Genomic DNA, 20,839 nt, shown 5'->3' on the forward strand with positions numbered 1-20,839 from the left:
CATAAACTGAATGATCTGGTCTAAGAAAGGAAAATATATTATATGTGGTTTGCAGATGGCATGTGTTTTTAGGAGAGGGAGTCAATGATATTCACAAATGATCTCAAAATTAAAGGACATTATGAATGAATAAAATATGAAAATTAAATTTCAGATAAGAGTAATGAGAGTAGGAAACAATAAAAAAATTAATTCTATTTAGAAAAAGGAAAAATTAAACAAATAAAGAGCTCACATTTCAGAAACATGTTTCCCAAAGATTTCTAAAGAAAAAGAAAGTAAAAGCCGTAATAGCAGTCTCTAAGGAAGCATATCAAAAGAAACTGTTATTATGCAGTAAAGTAATGCACTTGTGAAATTCTACGTTTGGAATTACATCTGTATGGATATGAATCATGAACACTAAGAATAAGGGAAAAAGAGAGGCTGGATATATTTGAAATATGGGCATGGAGTTGACTAGAGAAGATTAGTTGGACAGGACAGTGTGAGAAATGGAGTAATGAGAAGTGTGAATGAGAATATATGCATAAATAGAATATGCATAATTAGAACAATCCAAAATAGAATAGCTAATTGACAGAGACATTTCATGAGAATGAGAAGAGAAGAGTATTAAAACAGTACTAGAAGGATCAGTAGAAGGTGCAAAGAAAAAGGTTGAAAAAGAGTAAATTACAGAGGATTTAAAAGGAAATAGGATCTATCCAAAACTCAAAATTTTAGCTCATATTCGAAGAAAGTGGAGGTGGATATTGTGAAAGTGACCTGCCTCAAAACAAACTGCCATATGATGGTGGTAATAATGAAGTATGTAGCATTTGTTAGGCATCTTTCATTCTCTAGTGTTATCACAGTTGTTGAAGGAGTTGCACAATAACTCTTAAAACGTTGTTCTTCTCAAAGCACATTTCTATACAATAATAAAACATTCTTTTTTTTAAAAAAAAAGAACACTTTTAATTGTATTTTGGAATGCTGATTTATAAATTTATTATTTTCTTATTTTTTTTATATTTGCTGAACAATGAAAATCATTTCTTAAAAAAAAAAAAAAAAAAAAAAAAAAAAAAACTGCAAGCAATTAAACCCAAAAGATTTTTTTAAACTTTTCTTTACTTTATTTTCACTAGTAACTTGGTGTACAGTAATGTTAAACTGTTCTAATTGTAAACTAAATATGCCCTTTGAATTTAGAAAAGAATTTTTAGGTTGAATCTGAGTTACATTTTCAGATATCTTAAAAGTAAATTCTTTTGTTCACTAAAAAGATTGTTATGAAAATATAAAACAAATTTTGTTATTGAATGAAATATAAAATCTTCTTTGGTATGTATAGTAAGCACAGGTAGAAAAATCTAACCTTTTTTTATTGTTATAAGAAATTTATTGAAATACTTACCTTTGAAATTTTCAAACAAAAATACAAGTCAGTTTTAGGTTTTCTTCCCTAAAATAGTGAAGTATTTTTATATCTGACATTTATGCTTGTCAATTGCAAACTACTTTCTATCTAAATAAAAAGTATTAATTTTTTTTAAAGGTAAATTTAGTGGTGTAATGCACAATGATAAGAACCGCATATGATTAGATCACAAAGTAAGAACAGTAGTACAACATTGAAAATGAGAATAAATGTTAATATTAAGCATTTTATTTATTTTTTAATAAGTGACAATAAAGATTACATCTCAATAATGTTACTTGTAAATTTAAACCATATTCTTTTTGTGTTAATCTGATCATGACAAATAACAAGTAATTTTCTTTTGGCCTGCCTTCTACCACATTATTTCAGTTAAAAACTTTTCTATAATTATATTTTTCATCCAATAAATGATGATACATTGGCTGACTTATTACAAATTACAAACTTAATAGATTATACAAAAAATGAAATTTTTTTCTTTTGTGGTAAATGTTTTATAAATGGAAGTTTTATTTTAAGTAAACTGAAGAATGAAATAAGAGATATATTTTTCATATATCTCTGAATAGATATCTCTGTGATAGTAATGAAGGTATAATTTTTGTTTGAAGTTAATTTTATGAGAAAGCTAAACGTTGTGATATTTTATTTTGTTGTGTATTGATTTTGTTCATGAGTTATGATTGTTAAAGTACTTCCTCAAACATATAATTAAAATTGTGATGTTATTTAAAAATATTGTGTTTGAATAACCATATAAAATTCTGATTTTTAATTAAAATAACATAAGAATAATTAATTATAAATTGACTTTAGTATAGGCATTATAAATTATACAAAATTTAAAGGAGGTAATTCTTATTTCATGGTAATTAAAATAAATTTATCGTAGAATAAATTAATTAATCCTCCTGTGATTTTAGTTCAAGGCTTAATTAGCTCTGTTGTTTCTGGTTTTTGTTATGTTTTTAATTGTTTATTTTAACTCAACAACTTGCTTTTAAATGTTGTTTGTTTTGAAGGCAATAAAGAATTTGATTGATTGATTAACATGAAAAGTCATTATTATGTTACAAAGTTAACACTGATAAAGCTAATTTTTTTTTTAAATGCGTACATATTTAATATTCCATTTTTATGAACTGATATCACTGCTGTTAATATTTAAACTAACTAAACATTTAGTAAAATAAAATTGCTTTTCTCAAAATAATATTTATGATCTATATTTTACATCAAAAGTTAAAGTAAAAATGTCAGAGTATATTTGAAAACATAATTTACAAAGACTTAATAATATGGACCATAAAAGATGCTACTGAAGCCAGGTACATAAACTTAAGTTGTAAGGGAAAAAGAAATCATTGGTTATTCAAATAAACTGAAGTGGAAGTGTGAATTTTTACTGGGGAATTATGTAACATGCAGAGAAATAGTTCATTAAAGACAAGAGACAGTAGCTTAATTACAGGTAAGATAGTATTACAACACATCCACCTGCTTGTGACAAAAAATTAAAGAACTGCCATAGTGCTAAAGAAAATTACTGATATTTTCAAAAAGTAAAAGCTGATAATTTATGAAAAAAAAATTAAATAATTAGTTTTACAAACAACTTTTTTTCTTGTTATTTTATTTGAGATCTTAAAAGGTTTTGTATGTTCCTTTTAAAAAGTTTTAATTTCAAGAATTTTTGTAGTAAACTTATCAATTTTGTATTTTTCAGTTAAAATTAATAATACTAAAAATATTATTTTTACACCAAGACAGTAGGAAATTAGTATGTTGCCCAATTCATAAAAGTAAAAAAAAAAATAGTTTGATAGTTGTATGTTTTCTGCAGTATACAATTAAAGCCTATATTAGTAATATGTGATTTTTTTTTCATACATAGTGTAACTAAGTATAATGAATTCTGTAATTTGTCATGCTCTCTATTTTATCACCTTGGTGGCTCCAAAAGTAGAAATTCTACTGACTTTTTAGATCTAATTTAACATTTTATTACAATGAAAGTCTCTAGAATAAAAATCCTGTTTTAGTTAAACAATTTATTTTTATTACACAATTAATTATAGACTATGTACATAATACATAATACTGTGCTTAATTTAGTATATTATTTTAGGTAAAATTTCATATATTACAGTACAATCTGTACTTACAATACAGTTTTATTTATATTTATTATAATCTGTTTATTAAGGATCTGTAATTAAATAATCTAGGAAAATATTCTCTATCAAGTTATAAATATGCATATGTATTAGACATTTTTAATATATTAATTTTAATTATGAACGCAATTTTTTTACATGCATACCAATATGCTGTTGCTCAATTTTATAATTTATTTATTATTTTGAAAAAGGTGGAAATGAAGAGGGAGGTGAAAAGAAGAATGATGAAGGTTGCAGCCAGAGTGGTACCAGTGCTGGAACACCTAGTGCTAATACAGCAGCAAAAAGTCTAGCGGCAACACTTGGTAGTATTGAAAAAACAGAACCTGAAGTTACATCACCGGGTCCACAAATTATTACCGATACACCAACAGATGTAACACCTCTTGACGCTAGTCCAGATGAACCTCCATCTGATGTTATAACACGGTAAAAAAAATACTTGCAATTTTGTTTTATAGTATATCATTATCTGATGTTCTGCCTGGTGGTAGAATACTGTATACCACTGTTGTCTGCATCCATTTCTACCCTAAGCCTTCTCCTTCATTCCCTTGTAGTTTCCAGCCTTCACCTAATCTATTAATTTAATCCTTCTTCCTCATTTCCTTTCTCTTTCTACTAACCCTTCCAAAGCAGTTGTCAAGATAATAGAGATCTATTCGCATGTCCAAATCTTCCATATTCTTTTTTGTACTTCCCACATAAATTCATTTCTTCTTTAAGTGTTCATTATGCCTCACTTTATTCACCCATCTTTTTTTCTCCATATACATATCTCAAAAGCCTCAATCCAGTCCTTTCTCTCTCTTCATCTTTCATGCTTCACTTCCATTCAACAAGACACTTCTTACATAACATTTGGCTAACTTCTTCCTTAACTCTTTAGTCCAGATGTATACAAATAGTAATTTCCTATTCTTTCTGAAGGCTTCATTTGCCACTGCTATCCTTCCTTTTATTTCCATAGCTAACTTCCACTCCTCTGTCACCATTGTCCCCAAATATCTGTAATTGTTTACTTTTTTGATCTTCCTTCTCTCGTTATTACCACTAAATCCTCTTTGTCGTTTACTTCCATTACTTTAGTTTTTCCTGTATTTATTCCTCCATGGCTGTTAACAATCTTAAAAGTATGTGTGTACCATCATTTAAATTACTATATCATCAGCAAACCTTATGTATTTTATTTTTTGTCCTATATTTACTCCTTTTAATATAATCCTTATCATATCTTACATGTAAATGTTGAATAGTGTCAGCAGAGATAACATCCTTGCCTAACACCTCAACCTAGACTCAGAGCAGTCGGTCATATTTGTAATTTAGCTTTTCCTAAATGTATAAGTGTAAAGGTTTTAGTATGTAAATCTAGTAAGATTAATTATTCAGTTTTTTAATGTAAATTTACTTTGTTTTAGTTATATTTGTTGCAATGTTTGATTATTTACATAGTGAACATATCTTTTTGGATACTCAAAAGTAGTATTGACTTTTCACTATAAAAAAGATGAAATATTTTAATTTAGAGAACCAGAAATACTCTCTTCTTCATACTATATAAAGAGAAGCGTTCAAATATAGTTTCTTTTTGCCTAGAAAACCTATTTACTCTCAGGAGAATCTCAAAATGTAGTAATTTTTTTAAAAGCAACCCGTCCACTCAAACTGGAATAAACTAGGTATAGAATAAACTAATAATAACTTTAGGTAAAATTGAATTGTTTGTTTCATTGTAATAAAATTTGAGAACTACATATTTATGTATTATATATTAGTATATATTTTTTTTTGTAATGAAAGAGCAGGGATAGATCCAGTGTGCTTATATATTTCAGAATAATTATTCTGAATAATAATACTAACAAATTGTAAAAACATTAATCTTTGCTTAACAATATACTGCCAATTCTGTTTTTTAACCATTTACTCATAAACTAGATATCAGTTGTGTTATTAGTTACTTGGCAAAATATTGGTCAAAGTTCTTTTTATCTGTATTTCACTTTTTTAAACCTTGGCTAATATTCGTTAGAATTTTTTTCAAATTAATCAAATAATTCATTGAAATTTTTTCTGTTTACTTGTACATAAATTTAAAAAAAATAATTTATAGGAAAGAAAACGTTTACATCATAAGAAATATGACAATAATATTCCATAAAAAAATTTGCTGGAAAATTTTGGTTAACATATAAGTCTATGCATTTATCTTTTCTGTGCATTTATAAGATTCAAAATTTTAACAAAAAACTACAGTAGTCACCTTATTGACCATTCTCGTCTAAATTAATTGAATAAATACTATAAACTCTGCCTTCACTGGATGGTATTTTTCTGAGTAACTGGTCTCATTTATTCATAATGGTAGCAGTGGTATATTAGTCTTTTAACAGTATCAAGAAAACAATTTTTTCTCCATTATATAAAAAATTATATAGGCTAGCCGCAAAGTAACTTGTCAGAAATCGATGGTACATTCAAGATTTATTTAGCTTGAAACTTACCCATTGGGTTGGTCTATTGGTGAACACTTCTTCCCAAATCAGCTGATTTGGAAGTCGAGAGTTCCAACATTCAAGTCCTAGTAAAAGCAGTTATTTTATACGGATTTGAATACTAGATCGTGTATACCGGTGTTCTTTGGTGGTTGGGTTTCAATTAACCACACTTCATTTACACTCATACATATCATCCTCATTCATCCTCTGAAGTAATACCTGAATGGTAATTCCCGGAGGTTAAATAGGGAAAAGAGAGAGAGAGAGAGAGAGAGAGAGAGAGAGCTTGAAACTTATGAGTAGTTTTTTCTGGAATCTTATTTAATTTTTTGTAACTTCTTTTTCATTTTTACATAACTTTTTTCTTTCAGAACTTTATTATGTGCACATATTAAGTGAACGTAAGATAACTTTGAACTACAGATTATTGAAGCTGTTTATAACTGGAGAGATTTTAGAGATAACGGCAACATTTTTTCTGATATTGATATTACAATGAAAATGAATTCTGAAAATGCTCAATTTGAGTTTTCTTTTCAATTCTGAAAAGAAAACTCCCTTCTTAATTAATTTTCTCTTCTTAATTTTGTTCTTTGTATTTTTAAAGGGTTAGTGGAGAAGTACGTAAGAGAGCATGGTCTCGTAGCAATTCTAAAGCTCAGCTTCATTCACCTACATCTCCGAATAATTTGGATTTGGCTGCAGCAACATGGAGAATGGAAAGTATTGTTAGAGATTCAGATTCAGGAAGCGGTGATGAAGATGAATTTTTTGACTGTCAAGGTGATTATCAGTCTTATTATATTTGTATTTATTAATTTTTTTTATTTGAAAAAAATATTATAATCTATTACAGCTATTTTTCGCCATCAGAGGTTATGCGATAAAATATTAAAATTCAAAAGGATTTTATCAGTTTTATCTTTTGAATTTGAAGTATAAACAAAGATAATGTAAATATGTATGTATGTAATCATACAGAAACAGTAAACCTTTGATAAAACTGAGCAAATGAAGGTTGAATTATGGTTGAATATTTGTTACACAAATAGTTTGATTTTTTATTTATTTTTATTTTTATTTTATGTCAATTGAAATTTTTGTGAATAGAAAATATTGTTATTGCTGTGATAAAAGCTTCTTCATTTTTTACTTGTAAACATATTTTGAATTTTGAAAAATCTATTTTTTAGATTATATTAAATTCACTAATATTTCTGTCTACTTTTTTATATTTAAGTACTATTCTTTCCTTATTTAAAAATTAAAATCCTTATTTCTATTCATTTACATCAGTTATCTTATTTCCTTATGGTTCTTAATGCTATTATATTGTTAGGAATAATATTAACATTTTATGTTAACCTTCTTGACACTAGGTTAAACTCTGAGTTCTTTGTTTAAAAGGACTTTTGCTATGCACATTTAAAATATACATCGACTTTTTATAATTCATGTTCCCAATTAATAAGAGTAAATAATAAAATACTTACTTTGAGGGTTCAGCAGATTTACAAAAACTGGATTAAACAGACTGCTTTACAATTTTTTTTAGCCAGAATAAAATTGTTAAATAATAGGAAGTATTTACAATTAATGTATGAATTTTTAGAAAAATTCAAAAAAATAATTTTAAGTAAAAAAGTAAGACTTCTATTCTATAAATAAGTCTGTTGAGTGAAATATCCATTATATTAACTGGAAAGATTGAACCTAACCTCCCTCATTTAATGTAATCTATACCACCAACCTTTGTCAGTAAAATATTCAAGTAATTAGAATGTTGAATATCTCCCAGTACTTGTTTAAATAAATCTTAAGTTTTGTTATGATATTTTTATATATACTCCCTAAAGAAAGAATTCAGTAGATTCCAGCTAGCTCCATATTGATGCCTGCTGTAACATCCCATCCTTTACCACACTCATTCAGTCATCTTAATAAATGCTTCACTATGATTCTCTATGATGAATCTCTAAAATGAAATGTTCACTATGATTGACAACCAAATACTTAAAGTGTATCCCAAATAAATTTTAATATTCAAAGAATTTATTAATATAAATATTATAAAATGATAAGTTAGTTATCTCCAGCAAAATATAAGCTCTTAATTCTATTGAGGAAGATTTCCTTAAATCCATTTGGTAGAGAGTAAAAGAACCGTTCTTGTATTCACAACGTACACTGCCAAACATTACTGTTATGGGTAATCTTGTCTTTGACTGACTTCAAATATTTGTGTGTAAAACATTATTTGTCCATTTGAAGGTTTTACAGTCTACTTGGTATTACTGTTTACAAAGGCCTGAATTAGCACAGACTTTATGTATACAATTCTTCAATCCATAATTGTATCATCAGAGGTATTGAGACCTATCCATGCAAAATTTTGTGGTTGTATAATTTTCTTTATCCAAGTGTATGTGAAGAAAATAGCTTTATTGATTGGAAATTAAAGATTTTTCAGTCAAATATCCCACTGCAATTTCAATTTTTATTACACTTCCTATCAGCTTTTCAGTTAATGATGTGCTACTTCATGTTCATATTCACAGTTCTAAGCATAGTGCAAACAATTTGTAATTGAATTTCAAAAGCACTTTATTTGACAGTAATATCATAAATTAAGATAAATTGATGAAATTTTAACATAAGATTTTCTTATTTCAACAGGAAAATCATCTGTAATTGTAAGTTAAGTGAATTTTTTTTCAAATAAATACATTGCATCTGTAAGAAGATAACATGATTATCTTACAAATATTTAAAAAAAAGGTTTTAAAAATATTTTTTCAATACATAATGAATTAGCTAAAAAGTAGACTTATTTCGTATAAGTTAATGAGTTGACCATGTAATAATGCCTCCAATGGTAGTTCATCTGTTATTGATACTCATGCTTCTTGAATTGATCATATTTTGTTCTATTATTTCTCATTTTCTGATGTCATTTTCCTAATTCTGTTGTTGTCAAGCAGGTACTTTATCAAGAATTAAAAATAATTAAAGAAATTTGAATAAATGAAAATAATCTCTATTTTTTATGTCATTTATTATGTTTTGTCAAATCATCATTTCTTTTAATCTCTCAAATTATTCTGAAGATTTCTTAATTACTAACGTAACATTCATCTGTAACATTCCGTTTTTCTCACATAACCAAATTTCCAAACTTGAAATTTGGTAAAATGTAAATAAAATAAAGAAATAGAAACAATGAAGAATCACGTTAGTAACTTGTATCTTAAAAAATATTTCTTACCGACTTATTTATATATGATTAAAGGTTAACATACATTCAAAGTAGTTATTCAGTTTTATTGAATGCAACAGATTCATGCATCTCAATCCTGTCTTACAGTATCAGGATTATTCTTTAGAGTTGCTAAAGCTTTTATGGTGCAATTTCATATTTCTTCAAGCATATAGAATAAACCTGTAGAATAAATGGAAAATGAAGTGATAGGACTTCAACTAACTACTAAAGGAAAGAGTCTGATAGTGTAAGACCATTTCACTTGTTCTTTTCAACCAATTCATTGGTATTATTTAAATAATTTCTAGCATTCTGAGAGAAATGCAGCATCGTAGATAAACTGCATTTCTTATCTGCAACTGAATCATCTTATAAGAGTTCAATCAGACTCATTTGAAAGATGGTAAGTATTTTACACCTGAAAGTCTTGTTGATAAGAAAAAAGTACCAATGAGATTGTCATCAAGACCAGAACACAATTTAAACAAAAAAAATCTAGGAAATACTTTATTGTAGTTTCTTTGTGGGTTTTTCTTAGTGCAGATGTTTCAAATATTGACAATTCCCATTTCTGGTGAAATACAATAAATCAGCAATCAGAATATATCTAAGAAAATGAGGTTTGATTGTCGACCTGAAACTACTAGATTTAGTTTCAGCATATCTGTTTCTGTAAGCAGTCTTTCCACAGCTTCAAAACATTTTACGATTTGATATTCTTCTATCGGGATATTTCTTATAGTATTTTGAATTACAACCATGCAGTTATTATTTACTTTGCTAAATTAACAGCCCATCCTTCAACTCTCCAAGTACAAATTTGAATTGTCTGTGTTATGTATAACTACAGATTAAACTACTTTGTAAATTGTTGAATGAAACAGCAACACTAAACCACTCATAAAGTTATTCATATACAATACACAAAATTTTTATTCGTTGATCAGCTGTTTTTAAAACTTATGTTGTTTTCTGGTGACTTTTTTACATAAATTTTATAGAGAATTAGTTTCCCTATAAATTTTTTAAAAATGTTTATCAGAAATTTAATGAAGTTAATTTAAGGCACATCTAAAAAAGGTTTTTTCAAGTACAATTTTTTGGGCTTTGTAAAGATTTTCTAGATAACTACTACATATATATATATGGTTCTGGGACCTGCTTTGTTTAATTTTTTAGGTTAAAAAATATACAAAACATCAAATTTGCCCCTTAATTTAGGTCTCGAGAATTTCAGTATGATTTCATTTTATTCTTGTAGCAGATATCAGGAGAAAATATTTTGATAGCTGTAATTCGAAGGCAAAGTGATTACAGACATGTTTGTAGCATCCTCTTTTGCTTATATCTGTATCTCAAAATAACTGCTAAACTACTGCTGTGCAATTTTGAATCTGTACATTTTTTTTTTGTGTCATGAGTATGTTAAATTCTTGTTTCTGTAATATAAAGTCATATATAGTACAAAAATATCTAAAAAATTGCAGTTATTATCTCTCTTTAAATTTATTCAAGTTGAGCATAAGTTTAATCTATTAAATGGATCATACCAATCATCATCATAATCATCATCAACAGTAGTTCTGTCTGAAGGCAAGTTCTCTTATAGCCTCTCTCCACTCCTCACAACTCTATGCAGTTCTTATCATTGTTTCATGATGCCAGATTCTTTTACACAGAGGTCCATGACCATACCAAGAACTTTTTAAGATATCCTTAGATCTTTAATGCGGTGGTTTCCTCTTGCCTTCCGTATCTTATACCATTGATCCTTAGAAGGTTCTTCCACTTACCAAAAGGAGGGATGGTTCCAATTTTGGTGGAATTATATATGATGTTTTTTTATTTGCGCTGTTCAAATTTTACAATTTACAAACTGGTTTTGAATTACCTGTTTAATCCCTGTAGAAGTTGGTTAGTTCTAATTTCTTTTTTATCTAAAATTAGAACTAGTTAATTGGCAAAATGTATAGTTTATTTCTCATGTTCTTTTATTTAATACTTTACACTAAGTTTATTTAGTTAAAATTTAAATATATTTATTGCTTGTTATTCATAGACTTTTATTTTTAAATAGCTTATCTGTAGGTAAAATAGTTTTAAATTATTTGCTTATTAATAATTTATTATTATTAATTTAATTTATTATCAAATCATTTTTAAATATATTTTACTATTAACTGTTACATTAGTTTATTCATTTTGTAGCATATTTGTGGAAGATTTATTGTACTGCCTTAATTAAGTGTTCTAACACTACAGTGCAAAATATCTGTTGGTGAAGTTCTATGTTGTATTTTTCATCAGCAGTGCTTACAATATTTATAAAATGTGTATATGTATTTTTTAATTAGTTTTGTTAAAAACTGTTGCTAATGTTGAACTGTAGACTTGAAGTACTTCAGTAGTGTAGAAAGAGTTTGGGCAAAGCTGGCACTGTCTGCAATGATCTAGTCAACGTAAAATCATATCCCAGGTCTTTGAATAGTGCTTGTATACTTATAAAAAATCTCCAGAAACACAATCACTTCTATTTACTTTCTTCCTTACTATCTATGTTCGTACTCTAAACCTTTTTGTGTTTATTTATTACAAATATAATACTAGAAACAATAGATTAGTGTTACACTGATACTACAATCAGTACAAGAAAAAGTGATGGATGAATTTACAAACATGTATTTCATCATTGCAAATTCATAAATATTCAACATAAGGCTTGTTTTAAAGTTTGTATTCTTCTGAGTTTAGCTCTTCTATTAGAATACATTTCTGACTTCCCTTATCTTTTAAAATTGTAACTTAGTACTGAGTAGTGGTAACTTTTTTATATCATGAATTCACTACATGAGGTAGAAGCTTGTGTGTGGGAATATAGAATGAAAATTATGTAGCATGTGAAATATGCCGTGACTATGTGGGATTTGAATTCAAGACATGCTAAATGAAAGTTTCAGATGCTAGCACTGCATTACTGTATTTCATTACTGGTAATTGTATAGTATCTAAAGATTTGTCTAACCTTTTCATATTACTGCAAAAGTTGAAACAGGAATCCATCCTTTTTCATACTCTTCAAACTGTAAAAAACAGGGAACCTACTTAGTGCTTAATTTGTTAATTTGAGCTGATCTCTTATTATTGTTTTACACTGCCAACATTTATTTCAAATTTTTCATACATTTCTTTAACAGTAATTCATTATTTTTTTTTTTTAGTGAATGCTGTAACTTCAGTCTATTTATACCCATTGACAGAATCTTGGTCAGTTAATGTATTGTAAATTTTCAACAGTATCCTGACCCTTTCTAAATTATATACTCTTCATAATCTCTGGACTGAGAGAAACTAATCCACTAACTAACTTTTAAATCTTTTGTAAATCTGAGATGGAATGGCTCGTTCACTTTGTCAAAAATGTAATAATAATTCACATTTACACTAAACTGTATTACTCCTGCTTAGACATATTGATAGCAGCTGATAAGGAGAAAGAAAGAGCATGGTCATGTAGAGAAAGAGCAGTTAACATTACTAATAAGAAGTTTAAACATGCAAATCCATATCCAATGAAATATTCTATCTTGCACTATAAGAACAGAGCATAAAATTTCTTTTTTATTTGTTAACCTACCATTTAGTTGAAACACTATCTTCCTCATAATCAGTGTAGGAGTAATTTAAGATTTTAGGAGAAAATCAGTGTAGGAGTAATTTAAGATTTTAGGAGAAAATTTCAGTGCACCCAAGGAATTATCAATAATTAACTGAAATATAAAGAATAAATTTTGACATATTGAAAAAACTTGTTAAATTTGTCAAATTAATTACATGTAAGTATCTTTCTCCATATTTTACAGAGTTATTTCAAAAGAAATAGACAATTCAATGATTAGTAAAAAATTTTATTTTAGTGCAAAGTTTATTACTTACATGGTTTTACAGGAAATTTGTTAAAGTTTATATCTATAAGTATTCCATGTGTGCACTGTTATACGACAAAATCAACATAACCATCCAAATCACCCAAACATGTGAAAGAATATTCCACTCAACCCCAGCAACAGCATTTGTGATATGTTTTAAGTCATAAACAACAAAATTTCCATTTAAAAAAGGATTTTTGTGGTATGAAATATAGATATAAGAATTAAAAATTCTTTGTTAAGAAACTAAAATATTTATTTGGAGAGTAATCTTTTTGTGAAACATTGTTAATAGGAAAAACAGAAAGAAAAAAATAGATGCCTTTGAAATCTAGTTTATAAGAGAATGTTGAAAATTAGGTGGATTCATAAAGTTAAGATGAACAGGTGTGGAGAGAAATTTTTGGCAGTCTTATAAAGATATAATCTAGGTATTGAGTTAAATATCCAGGTTTAATAAAATTTTTGTAAGGGATTAGTGGAGGGTAAAAAACTGTTGAGGAAGACAAAGCCCAAATATAAAAAAAACAACAGATAATTTAGGATGTGTTGGATGTAGTAAATATGTTAAGGTTAAAAGATTAGCACAAAACAGAAAGGAAGTGGAGAATAACATCCACTAACGAACATCCACTATTCAAATGGAGAGTAACACCTGAGTGATGACTCAAAAGAATTTTGAAGTAAACTTACTTTTGAAGTAAACTTAATTAAGTTCATTGCTGTAAAGATACCAAATAAATTTTAATTATAATTATACAGTATAAACACAGAAATGAATTAGCTTCAAAACTAGTCAAAAACATAATCTTTATGAATCTCCATTAATGAGTTGTAAATATCTAAGATCATACTTCATCTTTTGGTTTTACAGTTTGTAGGAATATTCTTATTAAGTGAAATCAAGTATAATTGTATACCTAAGAATTTGTTTACAAAATCTTTTGGCAGATACTTTGAATATTGAATTTAAAAAGCAGCTACCATTATTATTTATAATTCTTATGTTGTAATTATCAGCAATTTTTATACCAACTGTCTGACTAAAGTTTTGATATTTATCTAGCTTTAAAGACAAACCCAGAACTACTAAAAGAAAAAAAATTAGATGTAATAAACAGCAGGACGATTACCATTTTTTAAAGAAATTGTTTTATCAACACATATTATAAATCACAGACTTGGAAATAAAAATATTTAGAAATAAACCAAGTAAAAGTAATTAAGATATCTTGAAGAATCTTATTTGCTAATTTTAAAATACTTCAACTCTATATCTAACAGTAGTTAGTTTAAACAGAATAACTGTATTGAAACTGGCAGATTCAGTTTACCTTAGAGTTTAAAAATAATTTAAATACATATAAATGGAAAAGTTTGTATGAAATATTTACCACTATGTGTGAAATTTGTATAAAAATATCTTTGTCATAGTGCAGTGCTTAAATCCTGCTGTAATGAAGAGTAAAATATCTTAATATAGTGCCATAGCATAAGTACCAGCAGCATTGCTATGTGGGCTTTTGTCAACTTAAACATTATAGTAAACAGGAGGAGTTAATAACTAATTATTATAATTAATAATAATTTTAATTAAAGCTTGATATTTCTGATTACTTAATTCAATTACTGGTTAAAATTGACCCCTCATATTAATCTTTTAAATGAGTTGTTAAAATACCTGAATTTGTATTATAGGATCTGAGGTTTAACAGTATTTTTTAATTTCACTATTTTTACTTTTTTTTATTCTATCTCACGTGTGTATTATGAAGCTGTTAGCTACAAGTTTGTTTAATACCTTTAAAAACAAGCTATTTATTTGATAGGCTACAGCAAAAAAATATTCCCTATTTATTACAAATAACCTTTTCCACGACGAGCTGTTACTCAAGAAAACCCAACATTTGTTTATTTTGCCGACATATTTATTAATTTACTCTTACAGAAAAGTGTAATTGATTTCATTAATTTCAAAACATTTTCCTGCTGCTTTGATATTAAATCTGCCCAATTTTATTGCTCAAAAGCACTTTTAAAACTTGTTAACCATCGGTCTCTTTACCACATCTTGTGATGAGTCTTGAAATCTATCATTTCAAATTTTTTTCACTAGAGCTTCATTCTTTGTTTGTGAAAAAAAACAAAGTTGTCAGGGGATGGATTGGGAGAATAATAGTTCCTAGAGAGGATAGTCATGACCATCTGAACATTTTCCTGCATACCCAAACGCAATGCTCTTTTTGTTCAATTGTTAGCAGACAGAACATAAATTATTCTACATTCTGCATTATTCTGAATAAACTCACTAGCAAGACTTATGTGAAAAAACCAAATGCATCACAAACATTATGAATTGTTTACCAATGAGCTTCCTAAATTTTGGAAATAGCTTCATTAGTGATAGTAGTTGAAGTGAAGAAATAGTGCCCATTATCCTCTACATATGTTCTATTGTTTTTGAAACACTTAAACTATTTGTAGGTTTAAGTCTAACTTTAACTTGATTACTAAATGCTCATTAAGTGTCTATCTGCTGGTCTTCCTGTGTTGAAAACATTGAACATGGATTCTGTTCCTTCAGTCTTATCAATGATATCAAAATATCACAAACATAAACGATGCCTTGGCATCTTTGTAGAGTACTGTTGACATCATGTCACTGTGCTGTTACTCTATAACCTGGTATACATAAATAAATAAAATAAACACAATGTAAAAAAACACAACTTTCCATAGTAATCATTAGTGATTATTAATTATTTCTTTGTCAATTCTTTCTTACTCACTTTCTTAGTCTTAGGTATCATGTAGTGGTAGAGTTCTGGATCATATACTCCTTTTGAGTGGGAGATTTTAATTTTAAAAAAATTATTGTGTAGCACTTCATATAAATTAATCACTTTAACAATCTATGATGGTGGATTAACATAAATCAAAGTTGTAGCTTTAAAAAAAAAATTCCATTTACTGAGGTATATAAACGACTGTAAAGTTAAATATGTAGTTGCACCTGATTGAGCACTGAACAAAGGGAGTCAGGATTAAATAAGAGTACATGATTTTCTACCAAATCCTATTTATAAGAGGATGTAAAAGTTTTGCAGTTATTGTATAGAGTAGAAATTTATACTCAAAATAACTGAAAGAATTTTTAACATATGTTTGAGTTTGTTATATACTTAATATGATGATATAATAAAAATCATTTCACTAACTGTTATGCAAGTTTTTTATAAGTAAATATATAAAAAATTAACCATTTAAGCTGGTTTTTGGAAATTCCTAAAACAAATAAGTAGGTTAATTTTCAACATCAACACAATCACAAAGGTAATGAAAATATTGAAACAATTTTGTTTCTCTAATTTTCTTCTTTTTTTGTAAATTATATTAAAAAATAAATAAATGAAATGTTTTAAATAGTGTAAATACTCGTTTATTCCAAATATTCAAAAAAAAATATTAGTAGTGTGTTAATTTTGACCAGTTTAGATTATATTGTATTCTTAAAATGCTTTGTTTATTTTTATTTATATAAATCACAGATATTCTTGTAGTATCTATAACCTTCTAATTAAATCTATTAGTAGCAATGTAATTTTTCTAAGTTTGTGCTGCATGATAAATTTTTTTTAAATTTTATTTCTAATGATATAAAGTACAGTATCATTTATTTTTAATGTTAAATAATATTGTAATTTTATAAGTGAATGATATGGGAATCTAAAAATGTAATTCTTTTAAAGTTATTAGTTAACATTTAATTTTTTTATGTAGATGTTGGATAAGCTGTTATTTTTTCTTAATTTCTATTAATCTATATCATTTACAACCTCGTTAATAAAATAAATACTGGATATATAATATTCAGTATATTTTAATTTGTTTTTAATATATGTTTTTACATAATGAAAAGCAACAGAAAATAAATTTTTATCACTTGAAACTTAATACAAATGAAGAGATCTGAATTTTGTAAACATCATTATCTGTACTTCCATAAAAATTTTTCAGTTCAGTCTCTGTTATTTGCATTTTAGAAGTAACTTGAAATTTTGTATTCATTTAGAATTTGAAATAAACTTGACTTAAAATAAAAGTATGCGTCAGTTTCACTATTTGAGTAGAGTATTTGGTAAGGTAAGTTTAGTTTGACGAAAAAATGTATTTCAAGTTTTGCATCAGGATCATTTTTATGTTTTCAGAAGGGTAATTAACATTCTGCAAACTTCGTTTTGTATTATAAACTACTATAAAGTCAAAATTATTAAAATTTGGGTTATATAAAGTAGTTAAGAGATTTTTACATTAAGATTATTTACTTGAGAACAGGATAATGGGTAATCACACCTTGAGTTAAATGGTTTGGCTGTTTTGCTGATGACTCTTCATATCATTATAATGCTGTGTATTTATCATTTATTTGCTTCATAATAATCCATGTACACAGAAAAGGAACTCATCTTTATACATTTTAACATGTAGAAATTTATAAATATTATTAATACCCAACAACAGTATAAATATTACTTAACAGTAGAAAGTAATTAGTGGGTGTAAATGAGCATAATAACATTTTCATTGACTCATTCTTAACAGAATAAACAGAAAATAAAATACATCAACTATACTCATGAACAATAATTTTGAAATAACTCGCATATTTAAAAAATCTGGTTACATTATAGTTTTTAAATGATAAAAATAATGAAAACATAAACATTTTCTGAAAACATAGTGGCATTGTAGTGTATAAACTGAACAGCCCTGAATGCAGAAATTCTTATAATAGAAAGTGGGATATGAATTCAAGTAGTGATACAGTAAACACAAAACCATTCTATAGCAACATAGAATCAACATTTAACTTTCTCATAGAAGCAGATCATAAAAATACTGAATTTACAAAAACCTAATTATTCTATATGCACACAGAAAACACATCTTACATGTTTTAACTTGTAGAAATATATAAACACTGAAAATGCACAATACCAATCTAAATAAACAGGCCAACTCAATTTGTTACACTTTTAAACCAATTCCTGTGTTTGATGCATTTTCCTTACCAAAAGTTTTAACACTAAAAATCAGTCGATGATACAGTGTGCTATAGTGTATTGAAGATAATTTCAATAGTGATTGAAAAAATGGTGTAATTTAAACATTTTTTTTTAAGTAAATTCAATTTGATTTTTCATTAAAACCTAATTTTTTTTGTAATTTCATCATTGGTTATCTTCAACCAGAACATTCTAAATTGTCACACATAATTCACCTTCTCACAGAACACAAATTCATATAATTTTATTTTTTGTTATATTGCATTATTACCGTCGTTGTTGTTAAAGACAAAAATGATTAATATGGAAATATACAGAGATGTTAAAGTAATATTATGTTTTTTAAATAGTCATTGATAATAAGCCTTATAAGTAACATAAAAAATAGCCAATTTTTTTTGTTTGTTCCTTAAGAACTTTCTTTGATCTGGGTATGCTGATCGCAAAACAACCTCATAAGACTTTAAGAGACAGGCAAAACAGTCATTGTCATTTATAAATCAGTGATATTAAATATTACCTCATTTGAAAACAACTATTATTTAATTTGTTAGATTATTAAAAAAATGCTTCCTGGTTCACATTAGTCTGTAATCAAACATAAAAGTATAGATGCCCCAAGTAGCCAAACTTTAAACAATTGTAAGTAAATTTTTGGATTCCTTTTCCATCCTGATTTATACCACTCTTAGTGTCGATTCCTAGTTTATTGGTAAATCACTTTTGTTCAGTAATTGAAGAAATATTTTATTCTAGTCAATGTAGAATAAAATGTGTTCCTGATCACATCAGGACCAGGTGGGTAAGCTATATTCCATGGATTAAAAGAAACATGGTTAATGTTGATCAAGAAGTACCACAAAATACAGTTACGTAGTAAAAAAATAGAAATCGTTAAGGTTTATATTTATAATTGAGAATAAAAAACATTAAATTATAGTAAATTAAATATATGAAGGTATTAAATTAATAAAATAAATACAAATAAACTAACAGTGTTGAAGAAAATTTGAGCGTGTGTTTATGTACTTATTAAAATTAAAAAATGCATAAAATTTGTTTTTCTTTTTAATTAATATTATTTAAAAACTCATTGACTTAAGTAATATCATTTCTGTACGAAATATTTTTGCATTTTAAATAGATCGGTGGTAAAATCATTTAAATGGTCAGTAATTTATTAAAAATGCCAACAGAAACATAAGGCCCTTTCATTTTTGTAAGGTGAAGTGCTGTGTTGAATTTTATAAAACTCTGTTCTGTTTTCTGGTTTGAAAAAGTTGGATATTACTATTGTTTAAGAAAAAATAACTTTTTTTTAGTAACGGTTGCATAACTTCTTTGAATAGATTCTCTCAGTTGTCAAGTCCCAAAAATTTTCTGTTATCTTACTTATGTTTTTTAGGTAGGAATACCTATCAGTATAACTTACATTTTGTAAAATATATTACAAACAGAAATTGTTAATTTCTTTGATGATAAACATATTTTTTACTCATTTATTAATTTTGCTGATGTAAAGTAAAACATCTTTAAAATATATAGGTAGGTATTTTACAGTAAAATAGAACGTGTTATTTAATTTTTTTATTATGTATAGGATGAATTTAAATTATTTTGTATCACATTTGAGCTGGCCAGTGTTGCCCACAATCTAGTGATGCTCATTTAAAGTACTACAAGATGGGGCAGGTCAATTATCTAAATGAAGTTCATCCTGTTATCCTTTCCCAACAATATAAAATTCATTTCTAATGATGTAATTACACGTTCATTACGTTTCTGCAAATCTAAATTAGATTTAAAGTCAGCAAGCCAAATTTCAGCTTGAATTCAGGGCTTTTTTTCCAGTTGACAAAATGTGGTTAATGGACATAGTGTAAGGACTTGCTTCACTCATCCAAAAAATAATTACTAAATCATTTTTTAAATTAAATCAGTCTATGCGATTCATGTTTACAAACACTAAAAAAATTATGTGGCTGACCATTTTTGTTGAAAATTCCTCAAAATTGTATAATGTGTTCTTTTCTAAGCAAAAATGAATGTATCTAGAGAATTCATTTTTATTAGTTTAAAGTATCAAATCATAATAAGCGTTAATGTGAACATGACATTTAAATTATAGTATAGTATTTGATTTTGATTAAGAATCTATATTTTTATTTTATTTCTTCAATAATTAATTCTTCACAGAAAATAAAAGATTTCTTTGTAATAGTTTTATATAACAAAAATTTATGAATACTAAGAATATTTGAAAAGAAAAACAAAACTTGCTATATTGAAATAAGTAGGAGTATGACTTATAGCCACTGTTTTGAAAAAGTATATGAAAAATTCAATGAAATGCAAACTTCTTTTGTTAATAATAAATCTTTAATTTTTTTTAGTCCTATTTTATATATCAGAATACACACTTATATTAAATATAAGTAATTAATGGAAACTAGATGTTCATAAATTTATACATTGAGA

The 20,839-nt window shown here is 26.7% G+C and overlaps 1 protein-coding gene across 2 annotated transcripts in view; it reads left to right on the forward strand.

The window, feature by feature from the left end:
- Positions 1 to 20,839, forward strand: part of rdgB (retinal degeneration B) — a 256,093-nt gene that overhangs the window by 156,834 nt on the left and 78,420 nt on the right. For both annotated transcript variants that reach the window (XM_075364651.1, XM_075364652.1), the window contains 2 exons: positions 3,801 to 4,038; positions 6,718 to 6,893. In XM_075364651.1, coding sequence (XP_075220766.1) covers positions 3,801 to 4,038; positions 6,718 to 6,893 — 414 coding nt within the window. The remainder of the gene's footprint in view (positions 1 to 3,800; positions 4,039 to 6,717; positions 6,894 to 20,839) is intronic.

The sequence above is a fragment of the Lycorma delicatula genome, chromosome 4, assembly GCF_047948215.1.
Source record: "Lycorma delicatula isolate Av1 chromosome 4, ASM4794821v1, whole genome shotgun sequence".
NCBI lineage: Eukaryota > Metazoa > Arthropoda > Insecta > Hemiptera > Fulgoridae > Lycorma > Lycorma delicatula.